The sequence below is a fragment of the Cyanistes caeruleus genome, chromosome 1, assembly GCF_971803275.1.
Source record: "Cyanistes caeruleus chromosome 1, bCyaCae1.hap1.1, whole genome shotgun sequence".
Classification (NCBI taxonomy): domain Eukaryota; kingdom Metazoa; phylum Chordata; class Aves; order Passeriformes; family Paridae; genus Cyanistes; species Cyanistes caeruleus.
Genome location: NC_141701.1, coordinates 145,943,318 through 145,966,439, shown reverse-complemented (window position 1 = coordinate 145,966,439; position 23,122 = coordinate 145,943,318). Strand labels below are relative to the sequence as shown.

General features: G+C 42.4%; 1 protein-coding gene across 1 annotated transcript in view; it reads left to right on the top strand.

Annotated features, from left to right (window-relative positions):
* The first annotated feature begins 8,466 nt into the window (after positions 1-8,466).
* The window catches only part of DPP6 (dipeptidyl peptidase like 6), a 539,779-nt gene continuing 525,123 nt past the window's right edge, over positions 8,467-23,122 (top strand). The window contains exon 1 of the mRNA XM_086865510.1: positions 8,467-8,729. Coding sequence (XP_086721636.1) covers positions 8,673-8,729 — 57 coding nt within the window. The 5' untranslated portion in view covers positions 8,467-8,672. The remainder of the gene's footprint in view (positions 8,730-23,122) is intronic.

Here is a 23,122-nt window from a genome sequence, read left to right as displayed (position 1 = left end):
CCCTCTGGTGCTCTGCTGCTGAAGGGGTAAAGAAAACTTGAAAAATCTTTATGTACAAAATTAATGTACCTCAATTACTCCTTGTTTTTTGACAAGTATCTCTGAGTACTCCCTGTACTGGGATTTTTCTGCCAGCAAGGTAAAAGGCATGAGAAGTGGTAGGATGAAAGATGAGGTGGACTCCTGGGCAATCACTCCAAACCTTATGTGAAAGTTTTGGAATTTCAGTGCAGTGTTGCTTCATGCCTCTGCTACAGAGTTCTCCAGAAATGTGATTTCAGGCTCCTTGACTTCTTCAGAGCTTGTGGTGGCTGTGATGGGAACAGGACTCCAATGTGGGCTCCCAGCTCAAGGCTTCAGCCAATGGTTTGGGTTGTTCCAAAGTGCTGAAATGAGGGATAATGGATATTCCAGACCAGCTTGCCTCTTACCACCCACATCTGTATCAAACCTCCTGATCAAACCACCACTAGAGAGATACCACAAAAGGGAACACAGATTGATTGCTTCTGTGTAGCTCTTACTATCTAATGTCACCTTCATCAGCCTATTTTTGTTTCCCTGAAGAATGTGGTCTTCAAATACTGGCGTTTATTTCAACATCAAATCACTTTTTTATTTTTTGGCTTGTAAAAGATGGAGGTTTGAACAGAGGGTCTTGAAGACAACAGGCAATTTTTACAGAGAGTGAACAGGGGTTTAGTAATTGTCCCCAAGTGATGGGCAGACAGCCATCCATTAAATACACTGTATTGATGGAGTTAAAAGAGAATATTTTGCAGAAAACTGTGTCATCTTAGAGTTTGGGCTTGAAAAGGTCTTTGAATCACTTAGTTTTTTTAACTTTCTCTTCCTTGTTGAGAACAGGAGGGTAAAGGGAGGACAAAGTCCCTTCAGGCCAGAAAGGACTGCCCAGAGTGTGGGGGGCTGATTATCTGATGGGGCACTGTGGCATAGAGCAGCACACTGGAGGGACCTGCTGCAGACTTATAGGTTTCTCATCCTTTAGCTTGATTTCCACTCCAAGCTGACCAAATATACAGTTAAAAACACAATTCAGAACTCAGAAGCTGCTACATGAACTCTTCAGGAGCCTAATGAAAGTCTTCTTAAAAGCACCAGATTTTAGGGAGTGAAAGCTTATCGCTCAGCACTTTGTGAAAATGAGGAAGGTCTTTTGGGCTTCTTGTCCGGTAACTGAAGCGTTCAGAAGAACTGATCTGGTTTCAAGAATCTTGGCTTAAAACATCTTTTTGCTATTCCTCTTCCATCTAAGCAAATGCTTTAGTTGCCTCGGGGATACTGCGTGTCTGTGCTGCGCATCCTTCGTGCTAAAAAGTAGTTCACACAGAACAAAAATGAAAACTTAGCCTGCCTGGGAATTTTCCATCAAAACTGACCAAGAAATACTGTGTTTTCATCCCAGGAAGGGCAGTGAGGATTTCATCACCCCCTCAAATTAAAAACCCCAATGGTTTTCTTAACCACTGGGAGAAGAGTTTAATATTTTTTTTGCTGAACAGTTTTAATGTTTTGTTTTAATGTTTTGTTTTAATGTTTTGTTTTAATGTTTTTTAAAAAATAATAAAAAAAAGTTTTGTTTTAATGTTTTGATTTCAAAATATTGTTTTCCCTCATAAAAGTTCTTATTTGGTGGATCCAAGTCTCCTTATCCTTCTCTGATGTTCACGATCCACTGAGGAACTACAAACCTCCTGCTGGGTTTTTAGTGCTTCTCTAAAAGATAACTGTTCTGTAACATGACAAATGAAGAGCAACTGAGAAGTCCAGGGAAATGGACTTGGATTAGAGCTCCTGTGAGCAACTCTGAGACAGCCATTCCACCAACACTTCATTTATTTTATGAGATATTGTGGACCTTAATGTGTTAGGTTTTTTTAAAAATTTGATGCTTCTCAATTTTTATTTTTCTTTTTCAGAGATATTCCAAAGCAAAAAAAATCTCCCTTCAGTTTTCACTAAAGAGAAACTTAAGTGGTATCTAGTAATTTATTTTTTTTAAAATTAGTATGGACTTTGTGCATTGTTGGGCAGCTGTCAGAAGTGACCTTAACTTTCAAAACATGTAAGTGGTGACCATGAAGGGTCAGAGATGCTCTTTGAAAGTGTCACCCAACTCAAGCATGGCCAAAATATTTCACTGTCTGATGGTCAGCAGGATTATGGCATCACTGCCAAAACCCCTCTCATTTACCTAAAGGTGAGCTTTAGCTAGATAGATGCCTTTCATTTTCAGTGTACATACACCAATCTTTCATCTGCTTCACACAGCTTGCTTCCTCTGCAAAGGTGAGATTTGAATAAAATTATTTCTCATTGATTTATTAAAATAAAAGGGCTCATGTAGCTATAATCTCGCCTGAAGAACATTTGATGGCAGGGTTTATTGGATGATTTTTCTTATGTTTATAATCTATATAAATTATGCAATATTTTTGTAACATGTCATGTATCATGATGTGATTTAATATCCCATATATATTCTGGTGCCTGAAAGTAATGTGGAGAGATGTCTTTGAAAGGCCATTAAGTATAAATAAATTAGAGTGAGAGCTAGAGTGGTGCTGATGAATAACATTCCTCGATAAGGAGACCTCGTAGACTAAATGGAATGAGTAAATTATTACTTAATAATGCCATGCTTAAAACATTCCTAATAGTTACAGCGTTCACCTGGGAGTGTTCATGCATCTGGCCAAAGAGCTGCTTATCCAGCAGCTGCATAGCATAAAATAAAATGAAGTTCCAGAAGCAGGCACAAACCCCAGAAATAACTAAAAGAAAAAAGCCCTTAGAACCAAAAGTGTAGATGTTCACCCTAGACTTGTGTTCTCTGGCCTTGTAAGCCCTGATTTCTCCACTGAGCAAGTTTGAAACTTTCAAGGGATGCAGGTTTAGAACCTCAGCTGGGGCTTTCTGGTACTCAGTGAATTTAAAGCCTGTGGGACCTACAAAATATAAAAGTGAGGTTGGCTGTTTTCTAACTTGGGTGTTTTGCTTCCACTAAACTCCTTTCCCAAATCTAACAGGTTGTCTGTGTCCCAAGGGTGTTAGAGCAGCTGCTTGGCTGACCTGCAGCTGGAAGAAAATGTGGATAATTCATGGAGCAGAAAGGACTCAGTGGATCAGCAGCTGAGCCAAAAGCAAAGCTTGGCTCCCACATTCCATGCTTGTGCTCAAGTGTTTGAGAAACCACTTGCCCGTGAATTATGGGATGAGATAGGCAGGCAGGAAAAGCAGGGAGAATATTGTTGGAGAGAAGAGGAGTCCAGTGTTGTAGAAGTAATTGGTTTTTGTTTTTTAAGCTCTCTATTGCCATCACATCTTGGGGGAACAACAGGCCAGGTAAAAAACATTTGGGAACTGTAACTGAGGGGACAGGATGGACTTGTTTGAGATGAGAGCTGATGTGAGTGCACTGAGAGAAGCAAGACCAGAGAAGTGTGGAGTTTTTTGGATCTCACACCCTTCTGAGCGTCTCACTGGGTCAGTTTCTTTCAGGGACAGTTTTGCCATCAATCAAGCCTGCAGGGGGCTGTGGAGATGCCATGAACTGGCTTTGAATGCACAGAACTGAAATTTATCCTTCTTGAGGTGAGGATATTGGACCAAGCTGGGCTCTGTGCTGGCATCAGCAGCTCAGGTATTCTCCCTCTTACAATCAGCAGAGATATGTCATGATAGGGTCTGCTGAGCAAAGAGTTCTCTTCATGATCAAGGTTTTGGGGAGCTCAAAACACCTCTTTTTCCTTGCCTGTTGACAAATTTGGAAGTCTATAGAGATGTCTCTGTTCTGGGGAGGTTTAATGTTCCCATCAGTGTTACTCTGCACTGGAATTTTCCCCATCATTACCTTGTCTTTGATCAACCTCCACTGTGGCAGCAATGAAAGGAGAGTGGGGATTGTCTCTGTGCAGTTCCACAGCCACAGAACACAGCGTGGGCAGAACAGGTCCAAGTGCTGCTGGGGTCATTCCCGCTTTCCAGAGCTTTGCTGAGTCCACACCAGTCTCAAAGCACAGCTGCAGTAAGAGATGCTCTTGTCTGCAGGTATCACTTTTCCATAATTAGAAGAAAATTTGAGAGACCCCTGTGTGTGCTGGTGGGCTTTTACCCATATTGCTCTAGTGGAGACTAGAGCTTCCTCTGTGTGCCACCATGAGAGGAACTCTAACAATCAAACCAAACTCTGCATTAACTCTGTCCACTTGAGTGGATTCAAGAAGCTCAGTCAGGCTCCTGGCTATGACTAAACCATCTAATTATAGCCTTCCCGTGCTGTGCTTTTTGCATTCATTCCTGATCCATCATTGCATTGATTTTTTGGAGTTGTGTTCTTTAGCAGTCCGTGGTCTCAATTTTCACATCCTCCTTGTCTCCCAAGCTCTCGATTTCTCTGCCCTCACTGCATGTTGACTGCTCATCTTTGTGTTTTCCTTAAACCAGCCTTTTAACCACATTCCTCTTCTGAGGTGGACAGCAAGGTGAACCTTGGTGGTTTCTGCAGTTCTTTGAACTCTGTACAAGAGCCAGTTCACATTTCAGTTTCTGTGTCCCTGTACTGTGGCTTTGACCCGTACAAAACGGATGTGCTTTTCTGGTTACATCACAAATGATGTGAAAAATTACTGAGTGATGAGGTGTTGGACTAATCTCAGTCAGCTTCCTACAGAAAATATTGGAGAAGGAAATCAGCAGGGCCGTGTCTTTGCCATGTTATTGAGAAAACCTCAAAACCCCTGCAGTGTTACCATGCCCCAGACAGCTCAAATTTAGATCAAAACAGGCTCCTGGAAGGAGCTTGAAACATTAAGAAATATTTCAAAGGTCCTCATCTGAATCTAACCTGGAACTTGAAACTAGATGTGTGTAACAGTCTTGGCAGTCTTGTATTTTTTATTTGAGTTTTGTGACACTGGATATTTCTTCAAAAGACTCAGCTGTTGGAGTCAGGATAAATATGTAAAACTCTGGATTTCAGTTTTGATTTTCACTCAGTTTCACAGAGTTCACCTGAAAAGTGTGAATTTGAAGAACTCAAAAAAAGTCCTCCCCACTTGGTTAAATTTTGTGACATAATTTTGGCTTTAAAATTTTGTTTTGTTTTTAAGTCTTATGTCACGATTGCATGGATTTTCTTGCATTCATTTTGCATAGCTTTAGCTCAGCTCCAAAGACAGACTACTAAATGTTCCCAAAAAAGTATGACTGAGATTCCTTTTTAATACTCCTCTCAGCCAAGCTTATGTATAATCCTTTTCAAAGTGTAAAATGCCATGGGATGTTTATATGCTACAGCTTATATGACAATATATTGTTGTTCCTTCACACTTCACTAAGCAGTCTACGAATACTAATCTATAAATCACTTACTTTTCTCACAGGCACTGGAAAACTGTGCTGTTTGTGGCATTGTCTGTTCTTTTCTAGATGTATAAGCCACTCCAGTTTAAAAATCATCAGGTTGTAATGGTTTTTCTGCAGAAGTTAGGGGCCTTCACTGAAACAAGGGCCAAAATGATGGTGGACACTTTAGGCTTGTGCAGGTATGTCCTGCTGGAAGTAAATGGGCAGAGGTGGGATCTCCCTCAGTGCAGCAGCACAGAGGGGCAAAGAAGGATGGTGGTGAATTTTTTTCTCTCAGGATCATGTCAAGAGGCTTTTGCAGTGTTTGAAATTGAATCAATTTCTCCCAGATTTCAAAGGCTGCATTTCCACCATGCATTCAGTTGTCTCCTTTCAAGAGCTAGTGAACATAAACATGCTTGCTCACATTTTTGAAAGCAAAAGCTTTTTTCTTTGAATGCTCCCTGATATCTCAGTTGGAAATTGCTCTTTCCTGTAGAGAAGGGAGATTCAGTGCCATAAGATTTATTTTGGTTTTAGGTGAGAATGGAGATGCTCATGAGTGGGACAGGAATTAAGTGAAAAATGAGAGTGAGCAGGAGACTTTTCTTGTGCCTCTCTTGTCAGGGAATAAGACAAAATATGCCTGTAGTGAAAATAGACTCTCTGCCTACTCTGGTTACAGAATGGAGAGGGGCCTTCTGCTCAGGAAGGGCATTGCAGTGGTGTCTTTTGCTTTGCTTCAGAACAAAACTGATAAACCCAGTGGGACAACACTTCCATGATCCAGTTGTGCAATGCAAAATATTTTTTTTGTGTGAAAAAAAGAGTGCAGATTTTTCACCTGCTTCAGAAGGGCCAGAAGGGTTTGCCATGGATTTGAAATCTCTTTGGGCAGTTTTGCTTGCCTATCTCTTTTTTTTTTCCTCCCCCAAATTTCTTCTGCTCACTTGTACAGTTGCAAATGAGTCCAGGGACTTCTGCATGTCCCCGTGCAACAAATCATGCTGAGAGAGTACAATGATGCCAGGCCCCATCAAATATGCAACTCAAAGTCTATAATTTGATTTATTAGCAGACATTTTGCCTGGGAAGGTATGAAAACCAAACCACTTGAACGGAGTGGTCAGAGTAGGAAATTTCAGATCTTATTTAGTGTAAAAAAGTAAAAGCCATCATAGAGCTGTAGCAGGGAATAGAGATGATGTGGTGTTTGGGGCTGAGCATGCTTGTTAGATCAGCCAGGGCCAGCACTGAAGGCCCACGGGGCTTGGTGGGACACTTGTCCCTGAGGGGGACTCACTGGCAGCACTCTGAGCTAGAGAGTCCTGACACTGCAGGATTCAGGAGCAGAGCACGGTCATTACAGCAGGACAGCCGCCTGAGGAGGAAAGACTGACCCTGACAAGGTGGTTTGTGCCCCAAGGGACTTGTTTCTCTGCTAAAACCAGTCCTTAGATGGCCACTCTCATCTCAAAACCAGTGTGCCCTGCTGACAGGGAGGGATCTTTGACTACACAGGGTGGCAGTGGGTCCTCTCTCCTGCCTCTGAGCTGAAACCAAGTTCCTCTAACTAAATTTACCTTTTAACTATACTTTATTCTGCTGCCAGCCTCCGAGGCAGGCTCCTTACATCTCTCCTAGCCACAGGGCTAGAAGATGCAGCCAGTTAAAGGTGGGCTATTTGCCCTTCTGAAAAGAAGGAGCTGGGCTTCTCCAAAGCAGCACGGGCTCTGGGGCAGGACAAGCAACTATTTCTATTCTTTCTGCAATATCCAGAAGGGGTTTATTTATTTAAAGGTTTTAAAGTATGCTGTAGGAACTTAAAAATACTTGAAACAATCTATTGGGATAGATTAATCCCAAGACAAAAGAAACCCTGATTTGATAAGATGAAGTGTGGATCCTTTTAGCCTTGGCTATCCAGATCCTCTTACTGACATACGGTCTGTTGGGTTTTTTGGTTGGTTGGTTTTTTCTTTTGCCACTGTGAGAACTGAATTTTGCCATACTTTTGTTGCAATAGAAGAGCTGGTGTCTTACCTCATGGGCTGAATTGGAGGGAAGGATGTGGGATAGGAAAAATATCCCAATAATGATATCTCAAACATGCACATTTTATGTTTGTTTGTTTAAAAAAACCCACAAACTTAAAGCACCAATTTTTTACCAGCAAAGCAGAGTTGGAAGTGCAGCTCCGATTTCACCAAAGCAAAAAACAACAAAACCTAAGCCCTGAACTCTAGCACACCTGGAAAAGGATTTGTTCAAAAAAGCAAGACCCACATCCTTCAGCTGGGTGGTCAGGAAACATCTGCCCAGCATTTGCTTCACTGTGAAGAGCTGGACTCGCTACCCCGAGCACCAGCGGGTCAAAGCCCAGCTCTGCGGGAGCCCGTGGCATCTTTAACGCGATTTCCCGCTGCCCGAGCCGGGGGCGAGGGATTAAATAAAACTATACCGAAGGAATGAGCGGTGCCGGGGGCGAGGCCGGGCCGGGCCGGGGCGGGAGCGTCCCGCGGAACCGAGCCGAGCCGAGCCGAGCCGAGCCGAGCCGAGCCGAGCCGAGCCGAGCCGAGCCGAGCCGAGCCGAGCCGAGCCGAGCTGAGCCGGGCGAGCCCTCCCCGCTGCCGGGCGAGCCCTCCCCGCTGCCGCGGCGGCCTCGGAGGGCGGGGGGCGGGCAGAGCCGGGCTCGCCTCGCCTCTGCTTTGGAGGCGGGGGAGGAAAGCGGTGTCGGGGCCGGGGGGTGTTTCGGGTTTTGTTTTGGAGCCGGGAAGCCGGGAGCGCCGCCAGCGCGCAGACCCCGGCGGACGGGGGCAGAGTCCCGGAGCGGGGTGACAGAGCCGGAGCGGGGTGACAGTGACAGAGCCGGAGCGGGGTGACAGAGCCGGAGCGGGGTGACAGTGACAGAGCCGGAGCGGGGTGACAGAGCCGGAGCGGGGTGACAGTGACAGAGCCGGAGCGGGGTGACAGTCCCGGAGCGGGGTGACAGAGCCGGTGCTGGGTGACAGTGACAGAGCCGGAGCGGGGTGACAGAGCCGGAGCGGGGTGACAGAGCCGGAGCGGGGTGACAGAGCCGGTGCTGGGTGACAGTGCCAGTGCCGGAACGGGGTGACAGTGCCGGAGCGGGGTGACAGTGCCGGTGCTGGGTGACAGTGCCGGTGCTGGGTGACTGTCCCGCTGCGGGGTGACTGTCCCGCTGCGGACACTGCCCGTCCTGCCCTGCCTGCTGCCATCCCCCCTCCGCCGCTCCTCGGGGTGTCGTGCCCGAAGCGCAACTTTGCAGCCCGCCCGCCGGCCCCAGCATGAACCAGACTGCCGGGGTGAGCAACCACGTCCGCTGCTCCGGCAAGGGCTCCAAGGTAAGAGCGGCCGGGGCTCGGCGCCGCGGGGAGCGGGGCTCGCTGGGGTGCCTGGCTGCGGGGATCAGGGGGTCCCCGGCTCCCTGTCCCCAAACCTACAGCTCTGAGCGTGTCCTCTCGGCGCCGGGAAGCGGCCCCTGCGCTCCCCGCTGAGCCATCACTTGGCCAAGTTCAGCATCTCTGCCCGGCTCCCGCCGCAGGCTGCTGGGGCAGGGATGGCTCGGGATGGCTCGGGATGGCTCGGGATGGCTCGGGATGGCTCGGGATGGCTCTGGTGCCTCCCCGCAGGGGTGACCCATTCGGGCTGTGACCCAGGCGGGTGTCGGACCGCTCAGGGTGCCCTCGGCCTCTCAGCATCAAGTGCTGGAAGGGTCGGAACTCGTGCGCTTGCTTCAGACGGGATAAAACGCGTTGAAGGTAAGGGTTTGTGGTGGAGTGGAACGTGGGATCAGCTGCAGCTTTATCCGCTGCTTTTACTTCTTGCCACGGTGTGTTTGCATAGCCAGCATTAAAAAGAAATAACTGAGATAAAACGTGTTATTGTGCACCCTGCTGAATTCAGTAGAAATGTAACTGGGTGCTCGTACCTGATCCAGGTCAAATTTGCATTAACCTTTTATAGGTAGTGATGAACATAGCCCTTACATCTACACAAGTACTTTATATTGCAGAGTATCAGTGCTGTAAAGTCAGATGCATGTGCCCTCTTACAGACAATTCTGTTGATGTTCTTCTGCAACTCTTTGAAGTGTTTCTCTGTGTTTATGTTTCTCTGTTATGGTGGACACACCACCCTCCCCAAGACTTCACGTGCTTTTTGGGGCTACTGTTTGGTAGAGAAATGTGATTCTATAATACCTAATGGGGTGCACCTTAAAGTGCAAAATATACATGTCACCAGATATGGTGCTGTGCTAACTTTTTTTTTTAAATTTTATTTTTAATTTTACCTCTTAATACTGGCGTCCTGTTCCATCTTCTAGACTTGGTATTGTGTTGTTTGAGAGGCTGGTACTGCTGCTCACCTGCTTGTATACTTCATGTCTAGTTAGTGCAGACCCGACCCTACAAACTCTCAGGCACACAGATTGACTTTATACCTCCCTTTCTGTGAAGTGAATACAATTGTTCCTCCTTTACTCATATAGTCTTTTTAGGATTAAATCCACTAATCATAAGGCTATGTGAGTATTAAAAGCTGCAACATAATGAGGGCTATGGAAGTAAACAAACAGATTAGATGAGTCTGCTAAAACTATTTACTTAGCTCCATGACTAATCATATATTTGAAGTTGAACCTGTACCTAAGGTCTTTGCATAATTCAAGGGCCCTAAATTAAATGTCCTCTGGATCTTGCATGTAATTTCAATATTGGGCCTCCTTCCTGTTCGCTTTCTGGTTTTCTTTGAGTTTTGGGTTGAACAGCTAAGGTTATTGCATATCAGTAATAATTTATTGTATCAAGCTGCTGACCTAATACTTTAATGCAGAAGAAAGAGATGGGGCTCAAAAGCGTATATTCTTAGCACATGATAATTGATACATTTTTATTTGCCTTGAAGGCATTTTCGTCTCATTTTCAAATGCTAGGATCTGGTTATTTTTTCCAGTGGAAATAAATACTTTTTTTTTCAAGTCATAAGATTGAAATGATTGATGATTTCAGGATTTAATTAAAACACAGAAAACTCCATGCATGACTGATTTAGTTTCAAGGAAACCTTGCAGAGCTCAGAAATGAGAGTTTATCAAATGGGGCTGAAAAATCAAGTAACTGATCAGTAAGAGGTCTCTGATGGAATAGACAAGAGGTAGAATAGCCAAGTTTTTTGTGACTCTGACTTCTAAAGCATAGAAATTAGAAATGTGGGTGAAATGTTTAATATCTGTGCTTCATTTGTTCAGGTTATTTTTTTCTGAACAACAAATAAAACCTCAACGAAAATTAAAACAACAGAACCACAAACAGGATTTAGCTGACTTCCCTAATCTCCTAACTTTTGAACTTGCAGCCAATTTTAACCAAAGTTGACAGAATAAGAGTAATGCTGTGTCAGATTGCTACAAGTATCATTGAAATAAATTGTTTAATGCAGAAGGATTATTTAACACCTGAGTAAAGGAAGAAGCAGGGAGAAATCTGTCCCACCCTGTCCCAGCACCTCAGTCAGCACATGGCTGTTGCTGACAGTCCTTTGCCCATCACAGGCTGTGCAAAGATTGGGAGGGAATGGGAGAAAGGAAGGAGCACAGAAGGAACTTCCAGAAGAACTGGAAGTTTATGGAGGCAAAAAGGCAGCCATGGTTGAAGGTTGGGGTCTTCCCAAGGGGGAGTGTGTTGAGCAAATAATTCTCCATAAATCACTTGGTTGTCACAGCTGATGAAACAACATTTTAGGGGTATTTTTCGCCCCCAAATTAGTTGTTATGTTGTGTCAACTCAAATGCCAGCTCAGTGAGGTAAGGTCACTCTTCTTCCTGGCTTCTCCTGAGCTTCCCTCTTGCTGGGCAATGGGCACTTAGACTTCACATTTCTTCTGCAAGATTTACAGCTTTGCTCAGTTGTGGTGAGTGAGGGAGGTAGCATTTCAAAGGAGGGATACAATTAAAGCCCTTAAGTAGATAGGCTTGATTGTAATTCCAAACTCTAGTAATGCATGCCCATTAAAAGGTGTATATATTTTTAACATTTCTATGTAATGTTTTTTAGCTGTTTCTAACCAAGAGCTAGAAGCTCTAAGCCACTTGTGAGTGCTATTGAATGACTGATTTATTGTCTAGAGAGAACTATTTTTGAAAATAGTTTGTGTACATGCAGCTTCTAATGCTCTTTTTTCCTGCTTGTGACTAATCCCTTTGCCTCTCCTAAGATAATTTGTGGGAGGAAAGCAAGAGGATTCGCCCCAATGCTGTAATGAAAAGCTGTGTCACAGGAAGATTTCTGATGTGTTGGGGTGGTTGGGGTGGTGAGCAGCCTGAGTCTGTACAAAACCCACCCACCTCTCTTACGTGGGAGCAGGTTTAACTCCGGTTAAGGAAGTGCACTTTACTGCAAAGTCACTCAGATCCTGCCAGAAAAATTTGGGGGTCAGTTCCAAGCTGTCACATTTCGACAAATTTCTTGAAGCAATCAATGAGGGCTAAGTCCATATGGGGATTCAGGCTTTTTCAGCACTGCATGTTGCAGCTCCTGGCTTTTGGCTTTTATTCAGCAGTCCAAAGCCCCACACCAGTCAATACATTACACAGAAATTCTGTCTTGAATTTAGCTTCTTTTTAAATTAATACCAAGGAAGACATGGTGAGAAAGCACTTTGTTTCATGTTGGGACTCCCAAATTCATCTCTCTTCAGTCATGGAAATCTATAGAAATCATTTGGGGTAATTTCTTTCTTTAGAGACAACTATACTTGGGGTTCTTCATCTAAGGACCATCCCAAACCCCACACAGTGAGAAAGGAGGTGTCCTGTTGAGCAGGATTTGTGGATCTGGTGTCCTTCTAAGTGTTGATGAGGATTCAGAGATCCATCTTCCATCCTTCTAGTGACTCTTGCACCCATCAGAGACAGGCTGCTCCACAGCAGGAGCCCTCCCATCTCTCCTTTTGGAGAAGGGGCAGAGCAGAGCTCAGGGCTCTTCTTTGGAGTGGGTAAGATGGAAACCGACAGTGTCTCCTGGGGACAGGGGGATGCACTGTCTCTTTATTTGGGAAGAAAATGCCTTTAGCCAAACCATTTGCTGACATGCACAATTTGGAGGGCACGTCTAAACCCCCAGCTCTGTACAGCAACCTCAGCAGTACATTAGGACATGTTGTTTGGCACAACCCCATTGCTATTCAGTCTCTTCTGACTTCTCCCTGACTGTATTTTTGAACAACTGCAGCTGTTTTAGCTGTTTTGTGTGGGGCTCAGTCTTGGATATGGTCAGTGCGTGTCTTCTGGATCAGATCACCCAAATTGGACTCCCATTGTCCTGTGAGATGTCAGTCCAGCTCCTTTGCCACCCTCATATGCAGCTTATGGCACCACTGATGAATACCCAAACTGATTATGTGTTTGGAGGGTTGATTATGTGTTTATTAGGCATTTATATCTTTATTTTGTGCAGCTAGGCTTTAACCTCTTCCTCATTCCAAACCTGATTTTTGGGTGGGAGACAAGTGTTTTCCTGCCTCAACAGCAGTGACGAGACCCCTGTATGGTAAAGCAAAACAAAGCTGTATTAAATCTGAGAAAAGTTGGCTTGTTTCCATCACAGATTTTGCTGGTGTCAACACATGTCACATTTTGGACTGCAGCAAATACTAAAAATCACCTTTCCTCTCTCAGCGTTAATTATGTAAGCATTACAAAAACTTGTTGAAACAAAGTTAGAACATCTGCCTGAATAACTGTAACCTCACTTTTAATCAGCAATAATGAATGCTCTAAAATAACAGCAAATCATTTGGACAAATCATTTTTTTTTTCTTTCCTTTTAAAGGAGAAACAATTGTCCTAATTAGCAGTACTGGTATGTAAGAATGCAGGTATGAAAACAACTCAGTGTAAAGTGTTTGTTAAATTAAAGTACACCCAATTAAACTGAACTGATAATGCAGTTATGATTGTACCCCTGGTTGCTCTCTCTCATTGTTTTGAAAAGAACAAATTTAACCTGTGAGAAAAACAAACTGCTGATGTTCTGGCTGCCTTGATCTAAAGGGACAGTGCAACGTTCGTACAGCTGTGGGCAAGAGGTCCATAATGTCCTTTTAACAGATTATGAGGGAATTTGTTTTTATGGTTTATTCCTTAAACAATTAATAAGAGATTATTGCATCTAATGATCTTCTCTTTTACATGAACTATTCCCTTCACATGAATTCCACTGATTTCAATTGAATTACTGTTTATTTATGTTGGTTTAATTGCAGAGAGTTTCAATACCTCCAAAGTTATGGAAGCAATAGAGGCACAGCATTTCTAGGACTCTTGGATGCAGAAAATTAAGATAAGGAAGCTGTTCTGGCTCCTCTGTATTATTGCTGAAGCAGAAACGAGTTCAGCTTAACTTGCACATTGTATTTTACTGTGAGTGGTAAGTTACCCTGCATGGGCACAGCTAAGCAGTGTATTTTTGAGTTTCCTAATTTTAATGCTCTAGTGAGAATGCAAGGTTGACTTCCACACCTAATAAGTATTAAAGTAGGACTCAATGTAGCTGCCAGGGCTTTAAAACATGATCTGTCAGCTATCTCCAAAATCCAGCCTTACTCAGAGGGCAGTCCTTTAGAAATTATACTTCCATCTCAGAACACCAACCTTTCAGAGTAGTCTAATATAGCACTGCATGAGAGAAACTGGCAAGATCAATGCCCCATCCTGCTGGATGCTGTCACCCCACACAGACAGAAATGTCTTGGCCTTCAGTGTGTTTATGGATTAAGCTGACAATAAGCAAAAATCTGGGAGAATGGGAGAATTACTCTGGTTTTGCAGGCAGTGAACTGCCAGGAGTAAACCACCAAAAAATCTGAGATTAGGTGGAGATGACAGACTAAAGTTGAGCTTTTCTGGCACAGAAAATGAGGAAATACTAATCATTGTCCATTTAACAGCCAGCAGGTTCATCAGCATGTGCTCCCCATATTCCACCAGCATATCCCTCTCTATGGAGCATCTTATCCCTTGCCCAAGGTGGGTGACAGCAGGAAAAACCTGTGGGCAGAGAAGGGAGAGAAAATTGTGGACTTGGGTCCTCTGTCCATTAGCCATCCAGATATTAGTTTGCTTCCTAAAGGAACCGGATTTCATTTTGCAAAAGCAGTGGAACTGTGTAGTGTTGATTTAGCACTTTCCCCTGAACCAATTTGTGAAGATCCTCTATCTTCTACATCTTTTGGGAGGAACTTTCACAAAGCTGCAGAGGCAAAACCCATCAAAACTTCAAGTGGTGAACTCTAAATCAAGAAGACATGACAAGGAACATAAGGGAAAGTGTTTGAAACAGGTTTTTATTACATTCTCTGACTGTCTTGTAAACTGTAAGTTTCAGTGGACACTATCTGCTACAGGTGCTGAATTTAGTGAGAGAAGTTCTGCTCCTGTTCATGTAAATGGAAAGATGATTTTAGAAATTTCTAAGGCCTTAAACAACGCAGCCCTAAGGATTTTAGGAGTAACAGCTGTGGGAACTTCTTGATTTGATCTTCCTATGATTTCACACAGTGAAATCTGCTTTCTCAATAATTCTACCTGAATACCTGCTGGCTTTTGGCAGTTAATTCCAGCCATGTTCCCTGGAGCTCTTCCTGTGACTGTCAGCTCTCTCATGAAGGTCCCCTTAACAGGAAATTTGGCAAGAAGAAAGATGGTGGGTCAGGACCAGAAATTTCAGTGGAAGTCTGGAACACCCCTTTGAAGGATGGGAAGACAAAGGGAGACATTCAGGATGATGCTGTAGACATCCTGAGTGATCAAAAAACCTCCTGGCAGGGGTTGTGCTTTCCCTGACTGGAGGGAATCCAACCACAGGAGGAACCTGAGGAACAGCAGGCTCCTCTTGCCCTGCTGTTGATGGAGCATCCTGTCCAGGATATTTTGGGTGATGGGGAGCAAAAGGAGCTGTGGTTTTGGTAGCCTTGAGAAAATATGCACCAGCAAGGGTGTACTTTGCCTACAACAGCTGTTATTTTAGGGGCTGGAGAAGGACCATTCCTGTCCCATTAAATATTTGCCTGGAGCACGATGGAAGGGCTGTGTGGAGCTCCAGGGGTTCCCAGCAGTGCGTGGGAATTCGTGCTCTGTATCCCTGCAGTGTCCTCAGGCACGGGAAACCCTGAATCTGAATGAGTTCTGGGCATCAGAGGGGACAGAACCATTTATTTGTGGGTGCTGCTCTGCTGCTGTTTTTCATCTTTAATGAGAGTTGAACACACCATAAAATTTTATTGGGTATTTATGCTAACAAAATTAACTAACAGTTGGTGCTTTAAAAATGCAGCCAGCGCTCTGTGCACTATAACTGGGAATCTGAAATGGCTTTTTAACTGGTGTAGGACAGTGCAAATGTAAGTGCCAATGTCATTTAACAGCAAACCACTTTATATTAACTTTTTATTGACCAGAACTGATTAATTGAAATTTCCAAAATAAATCTTAGCACGATATGTGCTTAAACAAAATCAGATTTTCAGACATTAGGTAGCTGGAAGCTCTGTCAAAATTGCGGGGTTAATTTATAATACCAAGACTAATGGGCTGATAATCAAAATAAATTAGCTTAGCCACTTCAATACTTCAATGCTTAAATCAAATAATAGGAAGAAGATTTATTTTAGCATTTTGATTATTGTGTTTCCCAATAAAATAGATATAATATCCTGCTGTGGATATTGTATGGATTACTTGAAGACATGATTTCAATAAGAGTACAAAGGACCTCTAGGCTACAAAAAAAGAAAAGGGATTATCTTCAAACTCAATTTCTTGCACAGTAGAATGTATTTGGCTTATTTCTATATCAGCACTGTTGAGTAAACCTAGGAAAATTATCTGCTTTCATTCATTTATTTATTTAGTGCTGTTCTTTATTTTCATGCAGTTTGCCTGTTTCTAGTCTGGGGAGTTTGATGTTTATGATCTTTGGATTATACTGGGGATTTTTATGCTGGTTTTAAAATAAACAGATTGACATGCAGATATTTTATTTTATTTTTTGATCAGTGAAATAGTTTGATTATCAGGTGGCACTGAATTACCACTTATTTATCCAGGTATAGACAAGTTTGATTGGCATTTCATGGCATTTACATAAATAAAGTTTGGCTAAAACACTTGAGGGGAATGTCCTGGTTCCTGCATTAAGCCCTGAGTTACAGTGGGATAATGCCTGAATGGTTTGGGCATTACATTTTCACATTGCTCTGTTATAAGTGGTAGCTGATTTTCAAGGGCAGATGCTGATGCCATCAAGAAAAAATTTCTCTCACCTGCTTTTAACCTACATGGTCTTGGGATGTGAACTCAAAGAAGTCAGCAGTAGTTCCACCTCACTGAGACTGGGACAAAGGTTCTGCCCATGCTTTATTTTTTTAGTGGAAATAAGGATGAGCACTTCCCTTGCATGGTCTGTTAGGTTTTTTGATGGAGGAGGATAACTTTGTAATCCACTAAGTGAGGTTCCTATCTTTATTTTTGGCCTTGTTACTCTGCTTAAAATCTGAGAATTTAACAAATTTTGGTGCCATTCATCCTTGGAATAAAGGAAGAAAGGTAGAGGAGGGACAGAGATATAGTTGTTTGCACAGATCCTGTTCCATGTTGTTCAAACCTTACTCCAAAGACAACTTTGGAGGGAACAGCACCCAAAAGTCAGAGTTGTGTTGCAGGAGTGGAACACATGGAGGATAAGCAGGGACCACATCAGTTTTTCAGCTCGCTTGGAAATAGGGCTGTTACAATTATAAAACCTTGGGTAATTTCAAAAGAGAGCATGTACAGCTCTCCTAGGTGTCATGTCTTCAGCTAGGCAGAATAAAATGTGCTGCAGCAAAGTCAGGGCTTGTCCTTTGTGAGAGCCCCAGGGAGAAGCTCGGGGTCTGACAAAGAAGGTGGGCACTGGGCCCCTCTCAGCTCTGCTGGCAAATTCAAAAAGGGCAGGACATCAACATTTTGAAATCAGATAATTTTCTTATTTGTAGATGGCATCTAAAATTGGAATGCTAGGAAGAGGCTGAAATTATAATAGACAGATGTGTGCTGCTGCTAATTTACTGCTACTCAGGACAGCAGATACACCATACAATTTCTTTCTTTCTGTGTATTAGTTTATGCTTCTAGGCTTTTGACTTTTCTTGGATTTTCCCTTAGCATCTGAGCCATCCTAGTGTTTGCAGATTTTTAGTGCAGTGTTATATCGGGTCCGATTTTGCTAGATAATGACCTCACACAGAGCCTTTGCCACTGCTTTAACTACTTCTCCTAAGTGGAGGATCAGAGAGTTTTTCATAGGTTCCAGGTCCAGGAAAGGGCCAGCTGCAGGGACTCACATCAGTGTTATTTCTATAGCAGCACTCTATAGGAATGCTGGTTGCATAATGGGATTCTATTGAACAAGAGGCTCTCCAGCCAGATAGCAGAGCACTGCTCCCCACATCAAAGAACTTAGATTTTAAATTTGTTCACTGATTTGTTGTCATCCCTCAAGCTTAGGACTTTATTCCTCCCTTTGTATTCTCAGTGCTTAGCTGTGATATCTGTGTGTGAGCTCCCTGCTGGCAATGGGGCTTCCCTTACCCTGGTTGACACCGCTCAGGGCACACCTGGAGCCCACTGGGAGCAGCAGTGAAACATTCCCCTTGGCACACTGTGTTACCTCACTGCCAGTCCTCTTGTCTGACCTCCCATTGCACAATTAATCTGCCAGCAGAGGCCACTGGAGTTTTTCAGTCATTTTTCCAGTTTAAGCCACTCTTCACTGTTAGAGATCTCTCATCCTGCAGGTTGGGACCATCCTTCAGTTTCCCAGGTCCTGATCTCTGCATGCTCTGTACCTTCCGATTTTCTGACTTGTTCCAAATTTAATCATTTGAGTTATCTGTTATTGTTAGAATTCCCTAAGGCTGAAGCAGTATTACAGAACATATCTGTGCCCTGTCTGTATCTTTCACTCTCTCATTTAGGGTTCATTCTTGCCTCCTTCCTATGCTCTGCTCTGTTTTGGGAGAGTTTTTTATGCCGGGGGAGGGCACTGAATACTCCATTTTACAAAGAAGTTAATTTACTTTTGGTGAATAAAACTAGCTGGTTTTCCTTTACATTAATTGATAAGTGAAATTTGCCTGTATTTTTCATTGTTAATCTGTGTATATTTTTGCCTGTACAGGGCATTTGTAGCACAAAAAATAAATCGCCTTGCTGGTTTGTCCAGCTCGGGGGCACTAAAGGGCTGATTTGGACTGAAATACAGATATTTTTAAAGGCCACTGACAAGGCAGTGGTGGCTCTTACAAAAGTGGTTCAAGCTGCCATTCAGAATCTGCATTGAGAATTTCTAGCTGTGTAGGATCACAGTGGAAGTGATGAAGGTATTAGTCAAGGAAGGAGGAAGGAAAGAAGTAGTTTATGAATCCTCTGACTCTTTAGTTATGATAGGAATTTCTTGCTGTTTTTTTTTTCTTTTATCCTTTTTTTAAAAAAAAAAAAAAAAAAAACTTCAGTGCTTTTAATGATTTTAATGGAAATTAATGCTGTGCACCACCACAGCATTATGATCAAAATGCTAAAACTATCTTTGACAGCAGAATATTGTAAGGGACTTACAAAAGTTAGCCTTCCTCACATACTTTCCTGCTTTAGCTATATATCATATATGTATTAATAATATATATATATATATATATATATATATATATATATATATATATATATATATATATTATGTCATATATTTTTCACCAAAGAAATTCTGATTGGCAGCTGATGTGGACTAACTGAGAGGGAGATAGTTCCTGGTTTTCTTTAAGAATAGGAAAGATAACCATCTATCTTCCAGTAATGCCAGCAGAAACATCATCCCTTAATCTCTTGTGTGCTGATGGAATAATTGTCTCTAAAGGTTTTATAGTGTAAAACATAAAGTTTATTGAAGAATCTGTAATGAAGAATGATAGTTTCTGGTACCTAAAGTTTTAGTGATTGTACAAAAATGAGACCCATAGCAGTTTAAATTATAGTTTGTAGAGACATTGCCACAAATTACTTATTCTTTCTTGAAAGATCCTTTCTTATTTCTTTGTTAGCATTTGTTAGATTTGGATTTTCATATGGACATCATTCAGGGGACAAAAATAAATCAATATTTTATAGAAGTTTTCACTTTTATACTTTGATGCTTTGGAAATTAAAAATAGGAAAAGGAAGCAAATTTCACTGTGGTCCTACCATTTTCATTTCCAGACTTAGCAATTTAACTAAGACTGTAACAACATTCATATGAACACAGACTGTATTTACCTGAGAAGCATCTGTACTTTGCAGAGGCTGAAATACAGAGATGCACCCAAATACTGCCATCAAATAATAAAATATAGATATTAGCAGAGCAAAGGTATATGTTTACATTGTGTGGTAGAAAAGTTATCTGCTATCCCATGTGTCATTTGAAAGCCAGCATGTCTGATCTTGTCAAGAGCACTATGGAGTCCAGGTGATAGTGTTTGCCAAAAAAGAGATGTTTTTTGGTTAGTGAGAAGAGTATACTGGACCATCACTGGAGGGACACTGCCTTTCTGATGTGTAAATATGAACAAATGTTCACATTTTGGCTCTGTGTCTCTGTGTGCTGTTACAGCACTCCTAAGCACCATGACAGCAGCATCATTAAGGGTGAGATTTGATTTTCAAGATTTCCAAATTCATTGAATAAAACAAACAAAAAAAAAAATCAAAAACTAAAACCAACAACAACAACCACCAAAAAAACAAGAGCAAACAAATAAAACCAACAAAAATCAAACAAGCAAACAAACAAACAAAAAATGGGACAAGTTTATAGCAAATGTTGCTGCAGAGATGAAAAATCCTGAAGTGCAGCCAGGGTATTGACTTGAAGGAGTCCTCAGAAAGACTGAAATTCCCTCTCTGCACGAATTGGAAAAACAGCATAAGGTGATCCTTGAAGAATAGGATTCAGTTTAGGATTACAGTACCAATATTTAGACATTTATTTCTGGTCACATGTAACTTAGGAGCAGGATTTTTCCACAGGTCTTGTGCTGCATCTGCTGGCACCAACAGAATGATTTGGAGATGCTGGGATGTCTCAAATGATGCTAGATATCTTCATTCAGTCAGTGGAATTGGACAGGCAATACCTAAGCTCCCATTATAGTCAGTGGGACATAATGGTGTCTAGGGAGTGATGAAACTCACTGCAAGGATGCTGTGGGCTGGCTGCTCCCTGACTTGCTGCTCATATTCCATTGATTTCCTCTGCCTAGGTCCCTGTTGACTGTGAGTTTAACACCTGGTACTCATATAAACACCTGAATGTGGACATCCTAATCTCAAATTGCATCCCTCTTGTAGCATCAGCCTTGTCTGCTGTGTTACTAGTTGTCAGTGTGGGTAAGAAAAGCTAGGAAGAATTATGGTGTTAAATCCTTGCCTGCCATTTCCCAAGAGCCAGGACATTTCTTGTGAGTGGGGATAGATGGCTGAATACCAGAGTGTAATCGGCAAAGCTGAGAGTGATTTATCTGTAAAAATACAAGGCACAGCAGTGAGAGCTTGGGGAAAAAAGACTGGGTCTATCTTCCTAAAATTCAGGTTTTAGAAAAGCTTTGTTTCTTCTGATCAGGGTAATTGTGGCAGCAGACTTGGAGTGATGTCTGCATTTCAGTCTTGATGAATCCTTGGAGGGGCAGCCTTTTGTCTGGACCAACAGAAAAGGGATGCTCTCGTGAATTTGAAGTTAGCAGTTCTCTTGAAATAGGCAAATAAGGATTGCAGAAATGCTGATATCAGTGCACAGAAGATTTATCAATCTCTGTGTAGAGCAAAAGGCAGATGTAGATAAAGAAGGCAAGGTTAAATTATACTTTGCCAGAAATTGTGAGCATGATATCAATATCTGTGTCTCTGACTGCAGGTTCCTTTGGGAACCTGACAAACATTAGCTAGTCACTTGTTACTCAGGCCTTACTTTTTAATTTTTTCTCTAAATAAATGTAAATCAATAATGAAATCTTGTGTTGGCATACACACTGCTTTCTGCTGGCACCATGTATTTTTTTTTTGCACAGCAGATTGCCCTCCCCTTACTGCTCCAAGAACCAAAGATGGGATATTTACTCCAGTGTCCAAAGCCAAGGCTCTTTCTGCACTCCCTTAAAGTGGATTAAATTCCAGCATGCTGACATTTCCCTCAGTCCTCTTGTCATAACCTCAGTGGGCTTCATTCAGCACATGGCTGATGGTAAAGAAAAATCAGGCTGTGTCAGTACTGCCAACAGCTCTTGTTATACCCACAGACTTAGCACTGTTAAACCTTAGCATTTAGTTCGACCCTGCTTCTTTAATATTTAGGAAAGAAGATATAAAATATTTAGACCTCTGAGAGTGGCAAATTTGGGAAGGTTATTTCAGGGCAGATATAGTTGGTTTAGTCTATTTTTCCTGGTGGGTAGCTCTGGCTTCTTGCATTTAGAGGGTTTATTAATTTAGTTGTGCTTTTTAAGGAAGGTATATTTTTTCCATTACAAAATAACTTTATGGTAAAACAACAGAAAAATTTGTAAAAATCTGTGGGAAAAACATCAGCTCCTGAGGGAAAATATGGACACATTAGAAAGTAGTTTTCAAAACTCTACCAGAACTTAGTGACCTGTGTTTTGGATGCATTATCCTCAGAGGGGAGGAGATAAGGAGTGGAAAAGAGCCAGTCATCAGCTAGGATATGTCTGTGGGCTCCATTGCTGTATGGAGCTCCTCAAAGCCTCTGTTGAGATTTGCTACAGATAACTACTGATTGCTGTAGATTGGGCTGAATTACAGTAGATTGATTTTACTCCAGTTTTACAGACAGTGGAACTGCGAAACAAGGACAGCAGGGACTGGATTTTGAAAGATATTTTTCACTTTTGTATTTAAACATGACATTTGATAGTCCCTGCACAATTGTCTTTCACTATCTGGGAGGTGGGAGCTCTTTGTAGGTTCTCTTTTTTTCCATCTACCACTTTTCATTTTAGGGCAATCTGTGCCAGTGCCTTACACACTCACAGTAAAGAATTTCTTTCAAATATCTAACCTGAATCTGCCCTCTTTCAGTTTAAAGTCATTACCACTTATCCTATCACAATATGTTCCTCTACAGCTTTTCTGTAGGCTCCCTTTAGGCACTGGGAGGTGCCCAGAACTCCTGAGGGGTAAATACACAATACTTGTAATTATTGTTTATTATTTGTAAGGTCACAAGCCTGCACAGTGGATTTTCTGGGATCTCCTGTTTCATCTGGTCAGTTCTGAAGGCTTCCTGCATGGCATGCCCATGATTTGTATAAACACACAAATCCTTCACTTGGCTGGGAGCAAAAATCCTCTAACATTTAATTGGCCTCAGTTTGCAAAGTCCTGAAGAGAATTCCCTGAGAGTCTCCCTTCTTTGCTTTATTCCCATGTTTGCTGTGTGCAGAGAGCAGGAGCAGGGGGCTGTGCAGTGGCCTGAGTGTTTTAAGCCATGAGTTTTTGCTGAATTCCACTCAGAACCTTTGCACAGAGGATCTCCATTCCCCAGCACTGTTTATGGGAAGCAGAAGTGCTCTCTCAAATGGAGCTCTCACTCACTCAATGCCTGGTTTTTGTTCATTTGGACTCATACATGCTGTGCTAATCACTCAATTG